Consider the following 23,225-nt stretch of genomic DNA (forward strand, 5'->3'; position numbering starts at 1 on the left):
AATGGGAAGAACAATGTCCCAGCCACCAACACATACGCCCTGCCAGTCATCAGATATCCTGCTGGTATATTACTACACTGGCCAAAGGAGGAGACAACAGCCACTGACATCAAGAGAACACTCCTCACAATCTATGAAGGGTTGTGGGGGTGAGGAGCACCTTGGGACTACACTGTGGAATGAGGGAGGCTGAGGACTAGTGACTGTCAGAACCACTGTTAAAGGATGAAACAACAAAGATCCAGGAGTACATCAGGAAGATGGCCCACAGAAATGAACTTCTGAGTGAATACAACAGGCAGCAGAAACAATCATGGAGGGACAAGCTTGTTTCACCGACAGAAGAAGTGGCTGATATCAAAAAATCCTACCACTGGCTGGAAAAGGCTGGACTGAACGACAGCACAGAAGCACTAATCATGGCAGTACAAGAACAGGCAGATGCCCCTGAGCCAGTTCAGCACATAATTCAAGTGTAAGATGAAGGAGCAATGTGGAAAGCCATAGCCAAATGGCTGGAACAGTGTACAGGATCGTCTGTGCTGAGTGTAGTGTCTTAAAAATCATCTTATATTGTGTATTATAGCATCTCCATTAAATATATAGGTTGTAATAGTGATTAAAGAAGGATATACACTGAGAAACAAACATTAACAGAGTACATGTAGAATTTATACTTATTTTCACTATGCTTTTATTAATATATCAAAAGCTACAACCCTGGAAGTTTTAGTATTCCTGTAATCCTTGTTTTTTTTCCTTTCCTCTATGGGCCTGACCTTAAATTACCTTATCTCCACTTGCCTGACGCAAAAGTGACCCTGTTATAGCCTCGGTTACACCCCTTTGAACACGGGCAGCTGTTGTTATTATACTCAATTTGGAGGATGCATATTCAGTAGGTGTGTAAACTAAGTAGAAAAGTCCAAGCGGGCACAACAAATTGAAAGGTACATGGTACCTTATACAGTGCTTAACAAATTCAATACAAACTTAAAATTTTGTACGGCCTCCTTTGGCCTTGATAAGAGCTTGCATTCTTTTGTTTTCTTTTGTTACTGAGTTCCAAATAGTTTCTAGCTGTTCCCACACTATGCAATCAGTCTTTCAATCTACTAAATCCCAAATTTGTTCAATAGGATTCAAATCGAGACTTTGACTTGGCCAGTCCATCAGTTTCAGTTCTCCAGATTCCTTTTTCTTTGTCAATTAGTCTGCACAGCTTTGAAGTATGCTTGGGGCCATTGTCTTATTGGTATATGAACCCACGGCCAATCAGATTCAGTCCAGAAGGGATTCCATGATGCACTAAAATGTTGTGCTAGATGTTCTTGTTCATGACACCATTGACACTAATTTGCCTATGTCGTTTCCACAAATGGAACCCCATACCATAATGGACCTTAATCAATAAATAATAATGTGCTTTACTATTTTTTCTGTTTTTTGTAAAACAGAAAATTTGAAAATTCATGGTTAACAATAATAATTATATTTTAGCATTAAAAATATCATTTCGGTTAAAGAACTTCTACATACTGGTGTATTAACCATTACAGAAACATAAAAAAATATTTTGGTAATTACCAATGCTGTTAATTTAGGGCACCGTGGCCTAAACCTCACATTGGGTGGTGGTCTATGACTAAATTTCCGTCATGCAACCTCACCTACTCATTAATGTCTGCATGACTGGATACCAGATGGTAGAGGTAGACTGATGGACAGATATGTTTTTGCAATTCGTGTGAAGTGAGCTCTAAGGGGATGCACGCTAATTACAATCCACATGTATAAACATATTCAACATGATATGAAGGTGTAACTGTTAGTAATGTATTTGTATGACGTCATTAAAGTTTGTTTCGGCATGTAGCCGAAAATCATCTTAACATGTTGTTTAGTGTAACCGTAATTCTGCTTGTTTTCTTCCTCTATATATTTATATCGTTTCTGTGCAGGAAGCTGCATATGCATGTCTTTTTTTGAGTGTAGATGTGAAGATGCCTGACTTGCATTTTTCGGACTTCTATCAGAAAGCGTGCTAAACCCCTCTGTATTTGCATGGGACTCCACGTGAGAGGTCTTACGTAAAGACATTTTTGACCAATCCGATCATACTGACTGGGACCGGAAGTTGTAAACCATTGACGTTTTCCTGAAGGCAACAGAATTGAGCAGCTTTTCACACAGGCTACACATACAGGTATCACTGCGCAGTTTCAGTCTAGGCGTATCTGTTGTTACATTTCAGAAATGAAGCACAACTCGAACGTCCCGGCTTTCCTCACAAAGCTGTGGACGCTGGTGGAGGATGCGGACACCAATGAATTCATTTGCTGGAGTCAGGTAACGCAAAACTGTGCACAGTTAACACGTCAGGTCCTAAAGCTAACGCAAAGCAGACAACTAGCCAGCTATTCACGTTAGCCATAATTTATCTAATAACGGTTAAGAGTTAGGGGCTCATAGGCCACGTATATACATGCAACCTCTCTATCTCTTCTGAGTACTTACTTTCAGCATACGTAACGATTAGCAAGCAATAGCTGAGATTAAACATTAGCTATTAGCTTAGTTAGTCATTTTCCTTCATCGTGTTCGTTATCTTTGATTTTTGAGCACTGAGTCGCTGCAAAGCCAAGTGTATGTGCACAGTTTCGGGGCATGGAGTTAGATGACAAATTAAGATATATGCAGTAGCCCTCTGAGGAGCTGTTTTGACTGTCATGGCGATGCTGATTGTTTCCAGGAGGGCAACAGCTTCCTAGTATTGGACGAGCAGCGCTTTGCCAAGGAGATCCTCCCCAAGTTCTTCAAGCACAACAACATGGCCAGTTTCATCAGGCAGCTTAATATGTGTAAGACTACATTCATCACTTCATCTTGTTTTGTACTCATGGCAGAAGGGGAACATGCATTCAGCCATGAGTCACTGCTTTGCAGTGGTTTTACAGTGACCCAGAGTGTCTGCTGTCTGCTGGTTGATTAAGGCCACACTCATAACCCAGAAGGCTGAAGTGGTGACACATGAGCCAAAAAAACAGAATCAGAATTTGTTTCAGTGTAAGAATGATGAGCAGGTAACCAGTCCATCAGGTGATTATCGTTGTACTAATCCACCGCTCAACCTAGCTAAATAGCAGGAACAGAGCCTAGGCTACAACTAAGGGCTGCTTTAATAATGCAGATTATTTTCCCAATTAATCAGTTAATTGTTTGTGGGGACAAAATAAAGAATAATAATAATTTCCATAGTCCGACAGATAGCTTGTTTAATACAGACAGCAATCCAAATTCCAAGTATATTCAGTTTGTTGTGATATAAGTCAAAGGAAAGTGCCATTTCATGACATTTCAAAAGCTGGTGTAAGCAAATATTTGGCAGAAACATGGTTTATTCAGTGTAAAATGGATATGGATCGATGCAGCGGCTAATGCTATGGGTAACTATGATAACCAGAAGGCAGTGGCTGTGGTAGTGTAAATATTAGCTATTGATCAGTTTCTTTCAGCAGAAGGAGGCATACTCAGCTGATGGGTCGTGTGTTAAATTTCTGGTTTAATGTTAGCTATGGGAGTAATTATGACTTCAATTTAAAGGAGGATTCACTTTGGTCATTTTGGCAATATGATATTTTCCAACATCACGGTATGTCAACATATGTAATATCACATATAATTAAACTAGTTTTCAAATTATGTTCAACTGTTGCATGAGACCAAGGCTCACATATGATTCTGCTATGGATTGGGCGAAATGGATAAAATCTAGCACAGGACATGTGATTTTCTATTGCCAGATTTTTTATGGATAATTATTTAGTAATTTTCATGTAAAATCATCATTAATGGATGAAATGACACGACTGGGATGTCTGTTTTTGAATAATCCAGAGAATTATATACCTTTCAAATTCTTCTTAATTGAACTGAAGTAAAGTGGTATCTACTATTCTACAGTTATGAATAGTTGAGCTGACAGGGCTTTTATTGGTTTCAGTTAGGGTTTAAAACACTGTATTTCAAAGATGAAAGTTATTTGAAAAGATTATATACTGTAATACCAGAAAAAAGAAAAAAACTGGTGCATGTAACTCAGTCCAGTATGAAAACAGCAGTCATTTTCCAACCAAACAATCAGATTGGTTGACAAGACATTTAGAATGTGCTCAAATCAGCATGACAGCACGCCTTACTCATCACTAAAAATATTACTCCGCCATATACATTTTACTTTGTTGGTAATAGTTGTATAATCGCAATATTACACTCAAGGGTGTGCTTTAACATCATTTGAGCACTTCATGCTTGCTTGGCGCAAGCGCCACAGCTTTCTCCATCAGCTGTGTCGGTGGAGGTGCTATAACTTAAAATTCATGCAAAGTTTGCAGTTGCAGAAGCTATATCTGTGTAAAAAAATGCAGCATCTTTGTTATAACATGGTTGATTAAAGTAAGAATTTATTTGTGCAGTAGGCTATTGATTTAGATCGGTTAATTCCGAGACCTCGATAAGGCATTAATGTCAGCTCAGAGTTCACTCATCTGGGACTAGAAAATCATTTATGTTGCTAGGTCGTTACTAAGGGTCTGGTTATTTGCTGTAGTGTTAAACTCTGCTCCATTACACACAGGACTCCACTGACGTGACTGATTGTGTTCCAGTTATTAGTCAGACCCCATGTATTTCCATGGAAATGGGAAAAACACTCGCCAAAACCTTTTCATTTTGAGAGCAAATTGCTCTTCAACACGAACAAATTTTGATTATACATTTTACTTTGTTGGTAATAGTTGTATAATCGCAATATTACACTCGAGGGTGTGCTTTAATGTCATTTGAGCACTTCAGTGCCGAGGTCCACAAGCATCACTGTCGTGCTCAAATGACATGTTAAAGCACACCCTCTCAGTTAATATTGCTTAATTATTTCATCATTTGTTTCCTTACCACCATAAGCTGTGTGTAGATTGTAAACCCAATCTTTACCACTACAACAATATGAAGATAACATCTACATTAAAACATCTTCTGATCATGTGATTGGCTGTACTGGGGGCCCTGTAAAGAGACCTGCACAATCTTGTGTGTGTTTGCATTTGCATGTACAGACATGCAAAAATACGCAATACAACATGCTTACATTAATTTAGGAGGGTTTTGCCGTTGCTGCTTTTTAATGTGTTTACCTCTGTGTGTGTGTGTGTGTGTGTGTGCGTGTGCGCGCGCGCGCGCTTGTGTGCGTGCGTGTATTCTATATTGCTTATCCTGCAGATGGATTCCGCAAAGTGATGCACATTGATACAGGCATTATCAAACAGGAAAGAGATGGTCCAGTGGAGTTTCAGCACCCCTACTTTAAACATGGACAGGACGACCTACTTGAGAACATCAAGAGGAAGGTAAAGTAATCTCTCTGTTACCTCTCTGATCACCAGTCAAAAGAATGAGATGTGGAATGGCGGTGCAGTGGTTAGCACTGTCCCCTTACAGAAAGATGGTTCCAGGTTCAAACTCTGGTTGACCTGGGGCTTTTTTGTGTGGAGTTTGCATGTTCTCCCTGTGGGTTTCCTCCAGCTTCCTCCCATAGTCCAAAGACATGCAGGTTAGGTATGTTTATCTACATATGTTAGCTCTGCAATAGACTGGCAGTCTCTCCAGGGTGTACCCCGCCTCCTGCCCAGTGTCAGCTGGGACTGACTCCAGCCCCTCTGGAACCCCAAAGGATAAGCGATATCTATGGTTAGATGAAAAATGTAGCCAAAGACCTTGTGACTCAAATAGATTCCAGTAGTGCTTGACAAGCATAGGTAGCTGCCATTACCAAAAAACAGAAAAACTTGACTAAATGACTTAAAGAAGATACATGTGTTAAATGTAATGTAGTTAATCTTAGGATATGGTCAGATCTTATGAACAAACACAGTATTTCAACTATCCATCCATCCATCTAAAATCTAGTCTAGGCCTGTAGCAGCATAATTAAGGGATAGGTTCAAGCCTGAGCCAACCCTAACTATAAGCTATAAGCAGAAGATTGTCTACCTCCCGGACCCAAACTGGGAGAAGGTTCCATAGTAGAGGAGCCTGCTAGCTGAAAGCTCTACCTCCCATTCTACTGGAAACTCTGGGAACCACCAGTAAACCAGTATTATGGGAGCACAATGTCCTAGTGGGATTGTAGGGGACTATGAGATCTTTGAGGTATGATGGTTTGACCATTAAGGGCTTTGTAGGTGAGATTTTAAATTCTATTCTGGAATTGACCGGGAGCCAATGTAGAGAAGCTAACACAGGAGAAATATGGTCTCTTTTTCTAGTTCCTGTCAGTAATCATGCTGCAGCATTTTGGATTAACTGCAGAGTCTTTAGAGACTTGTTGGGGCAGCCTGATAATAATATAGTATAGTTCGTTTTATGTGTGAGCTAAAAGACATATCCTGATCAAAGATAACTCCAAGATTCTTTAAAGTGGAGCTGGAGGCCAGGGCAATGCCATCTAATGTAACTATGTCATTAGAAAATGTTATCTCTGAGGTGTTTGGGACCAAATATAATAACTTCCGTTTTGTCTGAGTTCAATAGTAAAAAGTTGCATGGGGTTGGGGCGTGTACCACATGGGCTTAAGTGCCCTGAACAGTTGGTCCCCGGATCGACTCCCGGTCTGGCTGGATATTTACTGCGTGTCATTCCCCGCTCTCTCTCCCTGTTTCCTGTCTCCTCTCCACTGTCCTGTCCAATAAAGGCAAAAAAAGCTCAAAAAAGTAACTTAAAAAAAAAAAAGTTGCCCATCATCCAAGTCTTAATGTCCCTAAGGCATGCCTGAAGTTTAGCTAATTGATTGGTTTCATTAGGCTTCATTGACAGATATAGTTGTGTATCATCTGCGTAACAATGGACGTTTATGGAGTGATTCCCAATTATGTTGCCCAAGGGAAGCATATACACGGTGAATAGAATTGGTTCAAGCACCCACCCTTGTGGAACTCTATGTCTAACTTCTGTGTACATGGAGGAGTTGTCGTTACAAATGGAAGCCTATCAGATAGATAGGACTTAACCAGTTTAGTGTAGTTCCTTTAATGCCAATAGAGTGCTCCAGTCTCTGTAAAAGGATGTGATGGTCAATCGTATCAAAAGTAGCACTAAGATCTAACAAGACAGGTACAGAAACAAGTCCGTTGCTGTCGAGTGTTGTCTCTGTGCTATCATACAATCTGAATCCTGACTGAAAATCTGCAAATAAACTATTATCCTGTAGAAAGTCTCACAACAGTTTTGCAACTACTTTCTCCAGGATCTTAGAAAGAAAGGGGAGGTTAGATATAGGTCTATAGTTGGCTAATATGTCTGGATCAAGAGAAGGCTTTTTCAGAAGAGGTTTGATTACAGCTACTTTATATCGACTGTGGCACATAGCCTGTTAATAAGGACAGAATACAGAATTGCAAATTAAGGGCAGAGCTTCCTTAAGCAGCCTAGTTGGGATGGGGTCTAGGAGACAGGTTGAAGGTTTAGATGAAGAAATGGTTGAGGTTAATTGGTGGAGGTCAATGGGAGAAAAACAGTCTAGGTCAGGTTTCGCAACTAGGGATCCTGTGTTTTGAGATAAATCAGTGCTGGTTGAGGACAGGAGGTGATGGATTTTGTCTCTAATAAAAATGTTATCATTAAAAAAGTTCATAAAATCATCACTGACAGGAGGTGATGGATTTTGTCTCTAATAAAAATGTTATCATTAAAAAAGTTCATAAAATCATCACTGCAAAAGAAACCCGGGATTGTTTTTATTTTCCTCTATTACTGACGAGTAATAGGCAGGTCTGGTATTACAGAGGGCCTTCTTATATATAGGCTTGCCAGGCTAAGCAGGATTCCTCTAGTTTGGTGGTACACCATATTCTTTCAAGTCTACGTGTTGTTTGTTTTAGTGTACAGGTTCAAGAGTTAAACCATGGAGCTAGCCTCTTTTGCTTTATTGCTTCTTCTGTAGGGGGGCAATAGAGTCTGAAGTTGCATTTAGTGAACCCGCAATGCTGTCTACAAGATGATCAAGTTGGGATGGAGTAGCTTCTGCTAAATTGAGATATGGCACTGGATTTAGGGCAGAGGGAATCATTTCCTTGAATTTAGTTACTGCACTATCAGAAAGATTTCTAGTTAGGACGTTTTTGCCTGTTGATACATAGTCCGTCAATATGAATTCAAAAGTGATTAAGAAGTGGTCTGGTAAAAGGGGATTCTGTGGGAAGACTGTTACATGTTACATTCAACATCGATACCATTGGTCAAAATAAGGTCACAAGTGTGATTCAACAGTGAGTGGGTTTATTTACACACTAAGCCAATACAGTCCAATAATGAGGAAAATGGAGTTAAGACTGTTATTGTTAATGTCCACATGAATAAAAATGTAAGTAAATTCACCTGCTATAATAACTTTATCTGTTTTGAGGACTAAACTTGACAGGAAAATTCGGATAAGAAATCAGAGTATGGGCCGGGGGGTGGTACACTACAACAAATAAAAATTTGCTTTAATGTTTTCCACCTTGGGTATGACAGACTAAGAACAAGGCTTTCAAATTAGTTATAATTGAGTTTAGGTTTAGGGTTAATTAGTAAACTGGAATCGAAAATGGCTGCAACTCCACCTCCATGGCCAGTGCCTTGGGGTGTGTGAGTATGTGTGTGTGTTTGGTGTGTGTGTGTGTTTTCAGATGATCAAGATGATAGTCTGAAATCAAATCATTAACTAGTATAGCTTTTGATGAGAGAAATCTGATATTTAGCAATCCACATTTAACTATATTATTTTGCTGTAAATTTTAATTGGCTGCTTTGATTTTTATTAGGTTATTGTAGCTACTCCTCATCTACTAGCCTTTGATTTACTTAATTTAAGTGGTTGGGGGGCAGACACAGGGACATGGGGGGTGGGGGTGGGGGGGTGTGACTGTTCTATAGGAAGCACAGAGAAGCGTGTAGGACTACAACAATGTTTCCTGGCCTGAACTCTGGATTGTCAGGGCTTTGGCTTCCTAATAAACCCTGCCAGATTTATAGATATGAGAGATGCTCCATCCAAAGTGGGATGAATGCCATCTCTCCTAATCAAACCAGATCTCCCCCAGAAGCTCTTCCAATTATCTACAAAGCCCACATCATTTTCTGGACACCACCTTGGCAGCCAGCGGTTGAGTCACTGGATACTAGTGATGCGGTTCGTGCAGTAAGTACAGTGGAGGGGGCATTGTGATTTGCTGATGGGATCAATAAAGTTTCTATCTATCTGTCTATCTATCTATCTATCTCACCAGAAATGCACAGAATGTGGTTGAACTGATCAAGATGAATGTGGTTGAACTGAAGCAGTTCTGGTGTGATGATTGATTGTGTTTGTCTGTACGTGTGACTTAGATGAAGATCAGATCATGTGTAATAACTAATTAATGCAAAAACACAGAAATGCAGAAAAGGAAACACTGACATTTTGTGAAACACACTTATTTTGACAGTGAACCCATAGTCAGACAAGTAGATCTGTGTCAGTTTCATTTCTTTACATGGGTAAAGCTAGGTACAGACTGAAGGCTTATTTAGCACAGACTGGATGCACAGAAACATCCATCCATCCACCCATTATCTATACCGCTTATCCGTTAAGGGTCACAGGGGTGCTGGAGCCTATCCCAGCTGACATTGGGCGAGAGGCGGGGTGCACCCTGTACAGATTGCCAGTCCTTCACAGGGTCAACATATATAGACAAACAACCAATCACACTCACATTCACACCTACGGGCAATTTAGAGTCTGCACAGAAACACTTGTATCAAATCTTTCTACAAACAGTGTTAGTATTAACAGAGTTAAGGCAAAGAAAACATCATTATGATTGAACGAATCAGCATTTAAACAAAGAAAGTCAACTTGCAGGAAGTACTTTTCAAGATAAAAAAGATCTATGACCCTTCTGTCTGGTTCTTTTTCTAATTTCCTTGCTAAATTCATGACTTGTGCAAAACTTTTGATATTACCCAGGATCAGTTTTGCTGTCCCTTTATGCTTTCAGTGTTGAGATTGAGACTGTAACCCTAAGATTTGATTGTAATTTCAGGTTTCTAACACTCGGCCAGAGGACAGTAAGATTCGACAGGAAGACCTGACCAAGATCTTGGCAAGTGTTCACAGTGTTCACAGCAAACAAGAGAACATCGATGCCAGGCTGGCAACACTAAAGAGGTAAGTGAAACTCTATAGAAGTTATCCCAGAAAATATATTGAGAACAGTGGCCAACAACCCTGGAAAAGTTGCATTTATAGAATTCCATCAGCAAAAGACAAACTCAACAACAGTTTATGCACAGTTTCTGTGGCTGGGAGGGTCTGCATGATGTGTATCACATTATCTGCCCACATACAAGTCCTGTGTGGATGCCTGTGCAGGCCAAAATTTGAAACTGTACTGTACAACAAGCATGACATCTGTGCATGTGCCAGAACTGGATGCATCTTTTGTGCTCTGCTGTATTCCACATCACTGATCCTATTCTTGCTAAGCGAATTGCCTCCTGATTATTTTGATTCATTTATTTTTATTACCTTTTCATCTTATTCAGCCAAATTCAATAAAAAAGGACATCTTTCTGTACATATAAGAGTGTCATTGTGCTGTAGTTTTGGTTAAGATTATGGAAAAAAATGTCAGTAAATTCTGTTGCTATAAGACCAGGCCTAACTCTGGTGTCACTTCTGTTCAGTTGGTGGATGCTGTGGTTGGTTTGTTCTACAGCCTTTATGAAACAAAGTGAATGTGTATGCTGACTTATGGTTGTTTTTTGTTTTTGTTTTTTGTTTTTTTACCATTGTCCTATTTGACATATGATTGGACCTTGTTTAAACCAAGTTTTGTTTTCGGTGTCATGGAGTTTCATTGCTGATGAGATATCAAAAAATTGACAAGAACTAGTTGAAACTGCCCTGGGCTCCAGTGGCCACTTCATTATTTCTGGAACGGTGCCTTGTTTGGTTGTTGTTGTTGTTGTTGTTTTTAACCTGGCTGAGAGCTTGGGAGTACAGTAACATCTAGAGGTGTGCCCGCTGAGTTTCTTTTTTTCTGTCAACCCTTTCATCCCAGAAGTGCACTGTACACTCACATTTTTAACAGTGCATGAAGAGTTTTTTTTCTGCTCTGGTCCACAGCATTCCTATGGATGTTGTTTTAATGGCTTAGAAGGCTGCTTTAGATATTTCAGTCCCTCTTAAGCACAGATCCACCTGTAAAATCAGGTCCTTTCCCTGAATCAGTTATGATATCTGCTGATAAAGAGGCAATGTAGACAGATTGAACACCAGTAGAAAAAAATACCAGGCTACAGGTTCGCATTACTAATATGATGTTCCTCTGTACTCTGTGTTCGTTAAAGTATTAAGCACCATTGGTCATCCATTACTCACTGTTATCATTAATTCCCTTTCCTCTGTTGGGGCCTTAGCCACTTTAAGGTCACCTCTATCAGCTTTCATATTTGGTAACAAAACTGTCCTCATGAGATTGTGCTTGGATATCATAGTTTGTTACAATTAAATTCTAACAAAATGGAAGGTCTGGTCTTTTCTCACCAAAGCAGACCTTTGAATTTAACATCACTTGAATTTCCTGGCTTTTAGCTCAAAGGTAGTTTTTAGAATGCTTGTGGCCATTTTTGATTCCCGAACTTTGAGAAATATGTTAAGTCAATTATTCTGTTATTTTCATGTAAGAGAAATTACAAAGCTCTGTCTCCTCTTATCTTTCCTACAAATCATCTGTTGTTTTGACTCCTCACATCTTGACTATTTTAATGCTCTGTATTCTTTTTGAAGTCAAGCTTAGGCTCAAAGGTCAAGATCTGTAGTGACTGAATCTTTTCTAATCTGGCTCATAGATCATAGAACAGTTCCCCCCTGGAGGTTAGATCAGCCAACTCTGAGTCTTTTAAATCTAATCTCAGAATCCTTAAATTCAGATACATTGCTGCTTCCTTAACCAGGCTTGTTCCTATTTCTTTCTCAACTGGGACAGAGTATTTAGAAATGTCTGCTCTTGCTCCAAAATAATACAACTGAATACAACTCAACTGCCAAGACACCACCAATACTACACCCTCAACATTTATGGTAGAGTGTAATTACACCATTCTAATGGCATCAGAAACAAATTTCCACATTAGTGCTGAACCTTGACATTAGACAAACAAACAAACACAGCAAAAAAATAAAAATAAATAAATAAATCAGACAGAAGCTACAGGAACTTGTCGGATAGGGTTGGCTCTACAGTCCATTCTGTTGACTATAAAAGAAATTTGTTTTGTTGTTTAGGGAGAATGAAACTCTGTGGAGGGAGATCTCAGATCTGAGACAAAAACATGCCCACCAACAACAACTCATCAAAAAGGTGAGCATCACATCACGTAATCTGGTACTGTATTCACATACTGCAAGTAACTCTACCAGAATAAGCAGTATTCCTGTTTTTTTTTCTGAAAGAAATTTGATTGCAATTCAGTAGTTCAAACCTTTCACAATCCATTCAACAGGAGAAAAAATGTTACCTAAACAGTCCAAACAACTTTTGTGAGTGGTGCATCCTTCCCAGGAGAACAATCTTTGTATGTGTAATGTTATTATGTTTAGGAGGAATTAGAGCTTTCTGTTCAGTCTCTCCACCGCTAGTATATTCTGAAAAACCCAATGTTTCAGAATAAGCACGGGTAAACCAATATCAGTGCTGACTACTTAATGCAGCTCCATCTTTATTAAAAGTTTCCCTGTGGTAGACTGATTAGAAACATAACAGAACAAGTAATTTTATTTAGTGTTCATTTAAACATTTTTGTTTACATGTCAGCAAATATGTCCAATGTAACCAGCAGGTGTTATATGCATCTATCTACAAATTTTCTGTTGGATCTTACAGATTGTTATTTTTTTCAGCTCATACATTTTATCGTCACATTGGTACAGAACAACCGCATCCTGAATTTAAAACGCAAAAGGTGAGTTCACACTGAGTTACATCCCTCAGGTGAGATTATAGTGAGAGTGATCCTCCAATTACACAGGTCCTGCACCTGCCAGAGAGGCACTGATGCAGTGATCAGTGAGTAGTATGTGTTCTCAATAAACCATCACCAATTGAGGTTCCTTATGGAATACAGACCTATCAAAGACCTATCAAATTTACAATACAAAATGAATTCCAAATTGACAGCTTGTATGTCATTTCTGATGTTGTGGTTTGAGTTCTCACTTAAATTTTATTTGTTTATACATTGCCAAATCACAACAGAAATTATCTCAAGGCACTATCACACGTCCTACACACTTTTTGTAGGCCATGTGATCACAAACTGTCTGTGGTGATCATAATAACAACCTGTTCCATGTAATAGCTACATTTGGAATCAAAATTATGCTTTGTGTTTTGAAAAGTGTTGTCATCTGTTTTGTTTGTGTAAATAAGGAAGCTGCAACTAATGATTTTCATTGTGAGTTGGTCTGTAATGGTGAGTTAATTGGTTTTGATTAAATTATCATTAATTTGCAAAGATAAAACGGAAGAAAAGAAATATCCTAGGTTACTAGCAATTTTAACTTTATCTGTATGATTTTTATCCATTATTCAAGTTGTCATAACAATTACATTGTAAATCAAGTAACTGTTTCAGCACTCTCTCAATGTAAACTCTAGTCTATATAAACTTTAAATGTTGATGTGTTATGGTCTTTTTGACAGGCCAATTCTTATGAACAGCAATGGGAAGAAGCCCAAATACATTCATCAGATCTATGATGACAAAGTGTGTGTGGAACAGGTCAGTATATAGCAATAGTCAAAGTGTTACCTATAGTGAACACATGTGAATCAGTGTATTCTTGATATGATTAGTTATTTCTGATATTTTTTAATGTGTCCTGTAAAGTCATCTGTCAACAGTCTGAATGGTGTGAAGGGCTCAGAGATATCAGATGACGTTATCATCTGCGACTTGACTGAGAGTGATGCTGAGGTGACAGCTGAGATCACAGAAGGGTCACCCAGGGCCTATGAGCAGGGGTAAGACTATTTACCTTTGACCTCTTAAGTATCCTAATTAGTGTTCTTAAACCATCCATCTGCAAGTCATACTGGTGCTCCTAATTATAGAATTGAGCAGTGCAATCTCCAAAAATGGTTGCAAAATGTGAGTTAATGGTAGCAGTCTGAAGTCCTGCATTAACATGTCATCCAGAATCATTGACATTTGCTTCCATCAACTCAATCAGTCAACCTAAACAAACTGTTAACTGTAAGCGTCTTCAAAGTTCTTTAAAAAAGTAATGGAAGAACATCTTTAGGGACTGAATGGTTTGTTGTTCTAATTCAGTATTAGGGAATTCTTATTTCAACAAAAATTTAAATAAGTTGATATTGATATAACTAAGTGGTCAGTAATATCTTTATGTTTGAAAATGTCCTCCCTTAGTGATGTAGAAATTGTGGAAGTAGAACTGGACAGTTGTGCGGTGCTGCCAGCTGAGACGGAGGTAAGCACCACCTGTACAGATGACATCAAACAGACAGGGGCCAGTGTGTCAGCAGCAGCAGATGACAGCCAGAAAAGCAGCACTTTAAACAGCAGTGGACCAACTAGCAGTGCCCTGCAGCTCAATAAACCCTCAGGCCTGAGTCTGGAGGACCCTGTCAAGATGATGGACTCCATACTGAATGAGAATGGTGCAATTTCACAGAACATCAACCTGCTGGGCAAGTAAGTGCCAACCTTGATTAGAATTCTTTTTATTTAAATATATATTAAAAGGCTTAATAATGTTGAATGGCAGAATGGTATGAGCAAAACCATGTTTTTAAAAGGCTGGTCAGTATGTAGAAAAATCCTCCACTCATTTTATATAGACAGCTGCTTAGCCGTATTGTCAGTGATACCATTTTGCTGAATTGAGCTGAAAATTAACATGGACCACAGTATTAATATACACACATGCACTGTGGACCTGGATAGCTTTCAAGCTTTTTCTTCATTTTCCTGCAAGGTGAACTATGTGTAGTACTGCACGTTCTGTTCCTCAACCTTCTTTTTTGTAAATGGTCAGTAATACAAGTCAACTTACTGCACTGCTCTTTGCCTCAAGATATCCTGCCCCAGAAATTAAAACTCCATATTTATCACCCCATACTCTCCAAACAGTGTTCCATTACACCCATCAATGACCCATTATGTGTTTTCTTCACAAAGAATAACAAAGAAATTCTCTCTTAAATGAAATTCTCTCTGCATTGAAAAATACTGATACTGCCTTCTATCTTATACCTTAGACCTATTCATATATGTTTTTTTTTTTGTTTGTTTGTTTGTTCTGATGTTTTTTTGGTGGCTCATATGATCGTTAATATTCAAGAATTTCTGCCATATGGAACAACTACTGGACATATGTTGACAAAGCCGTATAATAGCCTATATAAAATATAATAGTCTATATGAACAACAGCAAAGTGCAAACATTATGATCCTACAAATATATTTTATTAGAAGTCGTCAGCATGACTGAGTTCCTTGTTGGAGTTTCTAAACGTTGCTATATAAATTGTGCCTAGTGACATAACTTTTGTATTACATAAGCTTATGTAAAAAGGGAAAACTTATTTTCACATGGTTATGGGTGGAAATTTTGATAGGGACGAAAATCTTTGGAATTGGTGCAGTTTTGATCAAGAACAGTGTACTGGAACACTGGAGCTGCTGGAATACTGCTGCCTTGGTCTGTTCGTTTGCACCGATTCTAAAGATTTTACAATCATTTACATGGTAATAAGGTCATAAGGCAAAACAAAAAAAAAAAAATACCTAAAAAAATAAATAGAGTTTTCCTTTCAGTTGTCAACATATTTTATATGTCACACAATAGACAATTTATATTGGATATTCCAGAAACCTGGCCAACAGTTTTTGGTTTTAGATAACCGTTATCTTACAGTTATTGGAGTCACCCAATGTATGATCTGAAAGACCCTCTAGCAGACAGCTGTAGTAGAAGTTCTGCAGTGCACCAGTTACTCTAGAGGAAAGGAAACAAAACCACCAATGTGGGACTGATAAGCAAATATGATAAAGTAGGCCTTCTGGTATGTCAGTCAGGCCTTCCAAGTGTTTATGACAAGAAGAATTAGTTGTTATTGATGGAGCATGGTTTTTGTGCGTGTGTATGCATGTGTCTTGTCAGGGTGGAGCTGATGGACTATCTGGACAGTATTGACTGCAGTCTGGAGGACTTCCAGGCCATGCTTTATGGAAAACAGTTCGGCATTGATTTTGATACCATGGAGGTAAAATGATGCCACTTATACATTCATTAGATCAATACCTCCTTAGACTCAAAGTATTTAATCATTTTTATTTCAGCGCTATGGATAAGGTGACACACTGTTGGCAATATAACAGTTTTCACACATTGCCACTGCCCTAAGATGGCATGGTAGCAGAAAGTGTTGTAGCAGTGTAAAAGTTAATATCATTATTGCCAATTCATAGACATGCAAAAAAGTAATAAAAGGATTTTCTTGAAAAAACACTTTAGAAGATACCCCCTTGATTTGTGAAACATAGACTACAGCCTCATTTTATACATGTTGCGCAATATACTGTACAGCCATGTCAATATTGTTGACTATAAAACAGATTTGGTAAAACCTATCCTTTAATCCACATCCACATCTAGCTATTTTTTTGTATTCATCATTTCCTCTCTGTGCGTTTTCAGGAGAGTGTGTCCTCCAAAGAGAGCACTGCACAGCTAAGCAGAGGTAGAACAGAGGAAGACAACACAGGTGTGTGAAGGATACTGTCTCTTACCTGGACAATGCAGATGCTTATTTTGCCATGTATATTTACAGACAGAGGCTTCAGAAAGTATTCACCTATTTGTTCACTTTAAATTACAAGTTAAAAGCTTAGTGGAGGTGACATTGTCGTCATGTGACTGTGGTTTGGTTATAGCCTAATGTTAGCCCTTTACTTATGGTGATTCTATTCTGGCTTCAAAAATCATAACAATGGTGTTTGCTGTTTGTGAAGATTATCCTGCTGAATGTGTGTCACAAATTTTTAATGGTCACTCCGCTTATTTTCTGCAATAATCGAAAGCCCAATGAAAAAATCCTTTTTGTCAAGGACACCAGGGTGATGCTAACTTTGGCATTGGCCTACAAGAATTACTTATCACCATGCCACTCACTTTATTCATTTTTCTGTGGTTCGGTGCAATAGTGCATTATGTCAGTACAAAATTTAGCATGGAGCTGTTTACAACTGTCCTCCATACAACAAATGGTGAATACTGTTTACAATCAAAGAAAGTGATAACATTTAAGGAGATGGTGAGTGTTGTGGTTATTTTCTGTGTTGGACTAGACAGAGTCTTTTTTGACTCCTCCTATGTCTTTGTCTTGTTTTGTCTAGATAAGCAGTTGATCCAGTACACTTCCTGCCCCCTGCTGGCCTTTCTTGATGGTTGTACCCCTCCTCCAGAGCTGGATTTGGGTACTGGCAGCAGCAACAGCAGTAGCTCCTCCAGCACCCACCTCCAGTCCTCCTCCGGCTCCAGTGTTTCTGTAGAGGCTGAGCCGCCCTCAGAGCTGCTGGACACCAACCTGGAGTCGAAACAGCTGGCCCGCAGCTCCCTGATCCGCCTGGAGCCTCTGACAGAGGCAGAGGCCAGTGAGGAAACACTCTTCTACCTGTGTGAACTCAGTCCTGCTGGACTGGAAGCAGACTCCACTCAAATGGACAGAGTGTGAGCAGGAAGGGAACTGACACTGACAGAGATGCTCCTCACACTGATGTTGGTTAACCACATCCTTCCATTCCCCAGACAGTACTGATATTACGTGTTAAAATTCCATCACCTCTCTGACCTACGGTGTGTGTTTGTTGAGAAGCAGTAGCAGAAGTTAAGAAAGCAGCAGGCTGGGGAAAGAATAGCTGCAGTTTGTACCATGTACGCATTTTTACATGTAAGACTTTTGCATTGAGTTTGAAAAAATTCATGAGATACAATAGTAACAACCTCTGGCTGGTTAATAATCCTTTGACCATAATAGATGCAATTTGTATGAAAAATGTCATCAGTCATAAGTCAATGAGCTTAAAGCCTGCTTGAGGCTCAGAATGTTCCATCAACATTATTCTCATATCCCTGGAACACTGATCCTTAATTTACTCATATAAAAATACTTACTGTGGACATACAAGTACAAACAGTTTTATTTACCATAAAAGCTGTCCTAAATCATGTATAGTAAGACTGACTTACAAATTGCTGAGATGCCTGAGTTATTCTGAGTGTAAATGTAACACCGAGATATTTCGTGTTTCTGCCATAAAGCTTTTAAATAGTGAAACATAAGCAGAAATAGGTGAGTTTAAAAGGGAAAACAAACTTCCATGTGTCTGAAAATGAAACCCACTTCTTTGGGATGGGTAAGTGTACTTCATTTAAAAGATTCTGTGAAAGTTTTTTCAATGCAAAGGTCTCAGATGTAAAAACAAAAAAAGACATGAGAGGCACAAACTGGCTGTGAAAGCACAGGGCACCAAGAATTGGATGCCCATCACATAGCTTCATCTCTTCCCTATCAGAAGAGAACATTAGCCTTTGCTCTCATCTGCTCCTCAGTATCTTCACTGCATCACATCTAGTCCTACAACATCAGTGAGGAGGCATCCTTATCTGACTTGTATGAACAGACTGAACCTTTGTATATACTTCTGAAAATCTATTTATTCTGATTTTTGTTTATCTTTTGCTACATGTCTGTCCACAGAGCAGAGGTTCTTCATAAAGCAACATTGTCAGCCAGGGCTTACTTTTCTTTGAGTTCAGACTTGGGAAAGTGAATTTGTTACATTTGTTGAATGAAAGCAACATTGTGGGTAACTGGGACAGAAGGTGATCTTAACTAGAGACTACACATAAACATGTTGAACAAGCAACAGATAGAGATGAAAGAGTAGTTTTATTTTGTGCTGGGACCATAAATACATCACCACAAGGAATGGATTGAGTGTGTCTGAATGTACATCACGAACCAAAGCCAAAACTGTCTGTAGCCAGTGTAATTTTGTCTTTTACCTGTATGTCAGAGATAAAAAATAGTCCTATTGTTTATTGCTCATATGATGTGCAACACCAGTACTATGAGTAATATAACTGGACATGCATGGCAGTACTGAAATGAAGAGTAAAATGTTCAGACTTGCTGTTACCCAGGATACCATTAAGAATATTTGGGTCAGTTGTGGTCACATTTGGTTTTACATGAAACAAAGTTCTCCCACATTCTCAGTTTGAATCATCTTTATCAACCTTTATTGCACAGTAACAAAGACCACAAAGTGAAAAATAAAACCCAACATCCATTCAGCAAGTCTTTAAAGGAACGCTCCCTGATTTTGTTACAGTGCTCTATTAATCCTTAACTCCCTATACCTCCAAGCCCCAAGTTAAGTAAGTCAACACTGTTGACAAAAAATAGATTTGTGGTCACTGTAACAGAATCAAGAAGTTTTAGTGTGTGAGCTCAACTCAAAGCCTGGATGTCACAGTGGAACAGCTGTAAATGATTTCAGTCTCTGTTTCCTGATGTCAATATGTCAATGTCTCAGTATGTTCATGTGTGATAAAGGCAAGTTCCTCTCCTGTCTCTCTTCACTGATATAGAAGTGCCTGCATCCTGTCTCTATTTCCTCTGGCAGAGTCACACTTTTCGACCTCAGATGCTGTTCATAGGCTGCTCATGATGGTCACAGAGGTCATTTGATTTCTCTGTGACCTGCCCACATCCCACAAGCTATCTGTCTTTGTTGTAATAAAACAAATGCTACAGTGTTCATTTGTTGTTAATGTGGAGTGTCATTGCCTCTTATCACACTGGAAAGTGTACGGGACACCATCCAATCACTACTGTGAGGCTCCATTTCAAGTCAGGACACACATTAAGGTTTGAACTATAAATTGCAGCAATATGGATTATGGGTTGGCTGTGTGGCCCTGCTCATGTGATTCTGTCTTGAATCAAACTGTTACTGTAGGGAGCAGATGAAGCATGTAGTCTTGTTTTGTCCAAAAGGACAACATTTTTTAGCCATGTTTTCTCCCGAAACATGCAAAAATAGACAAAAGTCCCCAAATTCTACACTGATGACCACCAAGTGGTTCAAATGGATCTGCGGATGCTTTTCATTTCACGTTCTCTAACAAAAAATGTCTATTTTATATTATATTTTAGTTTTTATTTTTTAACACTGGGGGAAAATTCTTCACATTTATGCTATAACTCATATGCTAATTAACACACAAATGTCAGGATGAAATTATTAGGTGAAATGAAAAGGTCAAAGGTTAGTCCCATTCATGTGAATGTGATCTGTCTTAAAGGAAATCTCATCTTGGAGAGTACAGTATGGAGAGAATCCATAGATTAGTTCCACAAAAGTAAAGTACTCAAAACAAACCCCAGACTCAGATGCTGCAAGAGGCTTTTTGCCTGCGGCAGCAATGATGGAAGAAGATAATGTTGCAATTTAAATCAGCAAAGACATGGCTACAATTTACATGTTCAATAGTCATTCATATTTAGCTCATTTCATATGGCAGTAATTTAATAGAATATTCTATCCTGTTATTGTTACTGGCCAGTTGCAATGCATGTGTCCTCCCAGGTGATTAGAATTCACTGCAGCTACAGTGAGATTGCTCCTTCCCCCATGTCTCTCTCTACTGCCTATCTATCTGTTTATCTATCTATCTATATTTGTATCTCTCTCTCTCTCTCTCTCTTTCTCATATAATAAAAATACATCCCTGGAAGCTCAAGTTCTGATGCTGGAAAGCAGCCCACAAAAACCTGACCGTCCTGTAACCAAAAGTCCATTTGTGAAGCAAGACATCACAGAGGACCTATTGAAGATATGGCCCACAGTTTCTTCAAAGAAAGACAAGAGGACAGGAGGTAAAAACTCTGATGACACAAACCTTTCTGTTACCTTTTCTACACAGAACACCAAAAGACAAAAGGCACTAATAAACAGAGCACCTCAGGCTGATGGAAGCCCATTTCAGTACAAGAAAAAAAAACTGCCTGTGTTAAGTCAAAATCATGAGATAAAAAGTCAGAATTGTGAGATAATAAGTCTGATTCATGAGATAAGTCAAAAATGATGAGATAATTTTGAAGTTATGAAATAAAAAGTCATAATTATGAGATAACATCAAAATTCTGAGATAATAAATCAAAATTACGAGATAGTAAATTGAAATTATGAGATAATGTTGAAATTGTGAGATTAAAAAATTATCATTGTGAGATGTTGAAATCATGAGATAATATCAAAATTACGAAATAAGTCAAAATTATGACATGAATTGAAATGATGAGATAATGTCGAAATTATGAGATAAAAAGTCATAATTATGAGATAACATCAAAATTCTGAGATAATAAATCAAAGTTACGAGATAGTAATTCAAAATTATGAGATAATGTTGAAATTGTGAGATTAAAAAATTATCATTATGAGATGTTGAAATCATGAGATAATATCAAAATTACGAAATAAGTCAAAATTATGACATGAATTGAAATGATGAGATAATGTCGAAATTATGAGATAAAAAGTCATAATTATGAGATAACATCAAAATTCTGAGATAATAAATCAAAGTTACGAGATAGTAATTCAAAATTATGCGATAATGTCAAAATTACTAGATAATAAATCAAAATTATGAGATAATATTGAAATTGTGAGATTAAAAAATTATAATTATGAGATGATGTCAAAATCATGAGATAAATTGAAATCATGAGATATTGTCAAAATTACGAAATAAGGTGGAATTATGAGATGAGAAGTCATAATTATAGATAATAAGTTGAAATTATGACATAAATTGAAATTATGAAATAATAAGCCATAATTATGAGATCATTTCAAAATTATAAAATACTTTCACACAACACTCAAAGTAGCAGTTCTTTGGCATGAGTTCTCCTATTCAACTTGACAATGAAATGGGCCATTGAAGACTATTTTAAACAGGGCTTTATAACAGATGAAATACTTAATTTGCTTGATGATTCACACTAGATTATATGGAGTAAACACACCCTTGTGTAGACAGCAACTGGAAACATCTGGTCAGTCTCATGGTTACTTTATTTAGGATGACATATTGTTGGCATGGTGAAGACAACTTGGTGCACCACTGGAGTGCATGCAGACTTTTCCAAATTATTATCTCAATTTCAACGTATCATGTCATGATTATGACTTACTATCTCTTTGACTTAATGTCAGCAGTTTTTTTCTTATACCGGTGGAAATGAGCTTCCATAGGCTGAAAACATTTGAACATTAAAAAAAAAAAAAAATTGCAGATACAAATGGTATTACTGTAACAGCTGAGAAAGATACTGTCTGTGTGTGGCCAAGACAAAGTACAGAATTTTCTAATCACTCTTAGTTTAAGAAATACATTGTACACAGTGCTTTCTTTATCTGCATTATCTGTATTATACTGATAGTCTGCTATGTTGCCTACTAACTGACACTATCTTGTATTAATATACTCATAATTCCTTAGTTGAACCTCAAGATCAAAGAAAATGCCTCAACCTGTTGAGTCTTACAGTGATCATCTTAAAACAGGTAGTTCACATGCAAAAGATTCTAGATGTCTAAGCCTATGTGTCTTTTTAAAAAAAAAAGTCTAATTAAAAGATAATACAGTGCAGAATTTTTTGTGCTCTGTTCACATTTTAGCAATGTTAAGACAAACTTACAAACTAAGCGATTAAATGTTTTCTCTCAGTACCACCAGTGAAACAAACTGCAATGCAGTGCACTGTTATGATTAGGTAATATACAGAAGTCTATCTATATGGCTTACATTCTGACAGTGAAGGTGTGTTATCTGTTAGCTGTCAGTATCTTGTATCAATATTCTCATAATTCCTTATTATGCAGGATCCTCAAGATCTACGAAACATGCACTGGAATATGTGCACATTAGTTTAACTTGCTTTTGTGATAATGGTGTCAGTGTTGAAAACCTGTCAATAGTTTACTGTAACTTCATCCTGTAACTTTACTTCCCAATATGTATTTTGGGTGACTA

At 38.1% G+C, this 23,225-nt stretch overlaps 1 protein-coding gene across 1 annotated transcript; it reads left to right on the forward strand.

The window, feature by feature from the left end:
- Positions 1–2,146: 2,146 nt before the first annotated feature.
- hsf2 (heat shock transcription factor 2) lies at positions 2,147–19,938 on the forward strand. The gene is made up of 12 exons (XM_018699742.2): positions 2,147–2,349; positions 2,753–2,861; positions 5,278–5,405; positions 10,123–10,247; positions 12,369–12,444; positions 12,984–13,045; positions 13,786–13,864; positions 13,973–14,106; positions 14,516–14,800; positions 16,272–16,374; positions 16,809–16,875; positions 17,507–19,938. Exons 1-12 carry the CDS (start codon positions 2,257–2,259, stop codon positions 17,842–17,844), a joined length of 1,599 nt encoding a protein of 532 aa, XP_018555258.1. The 5' UTR covers positions 2,147–2,256; the 3' UTR covers positions 17,845–19,938.
- The last annotated feature ends 3,287 nt before the right edge of the window (positions 19,939–23,225 follow it).

This window comes from Lates calcarifer, linkage group LG7_1, assembly GCF_001640805.2.
Source record: "Lates calcarifer isolate ASB-BC8 linkage group LG7_1, TLL_Latcal_v3, whole genome shotgun sequence".
Taxonomy (NCBI): domain Eukaryota; kingdom Metazoa; phylum Chordata; class Actinopteri; family Centropomidae; genus Lates; species Lates calcarifer.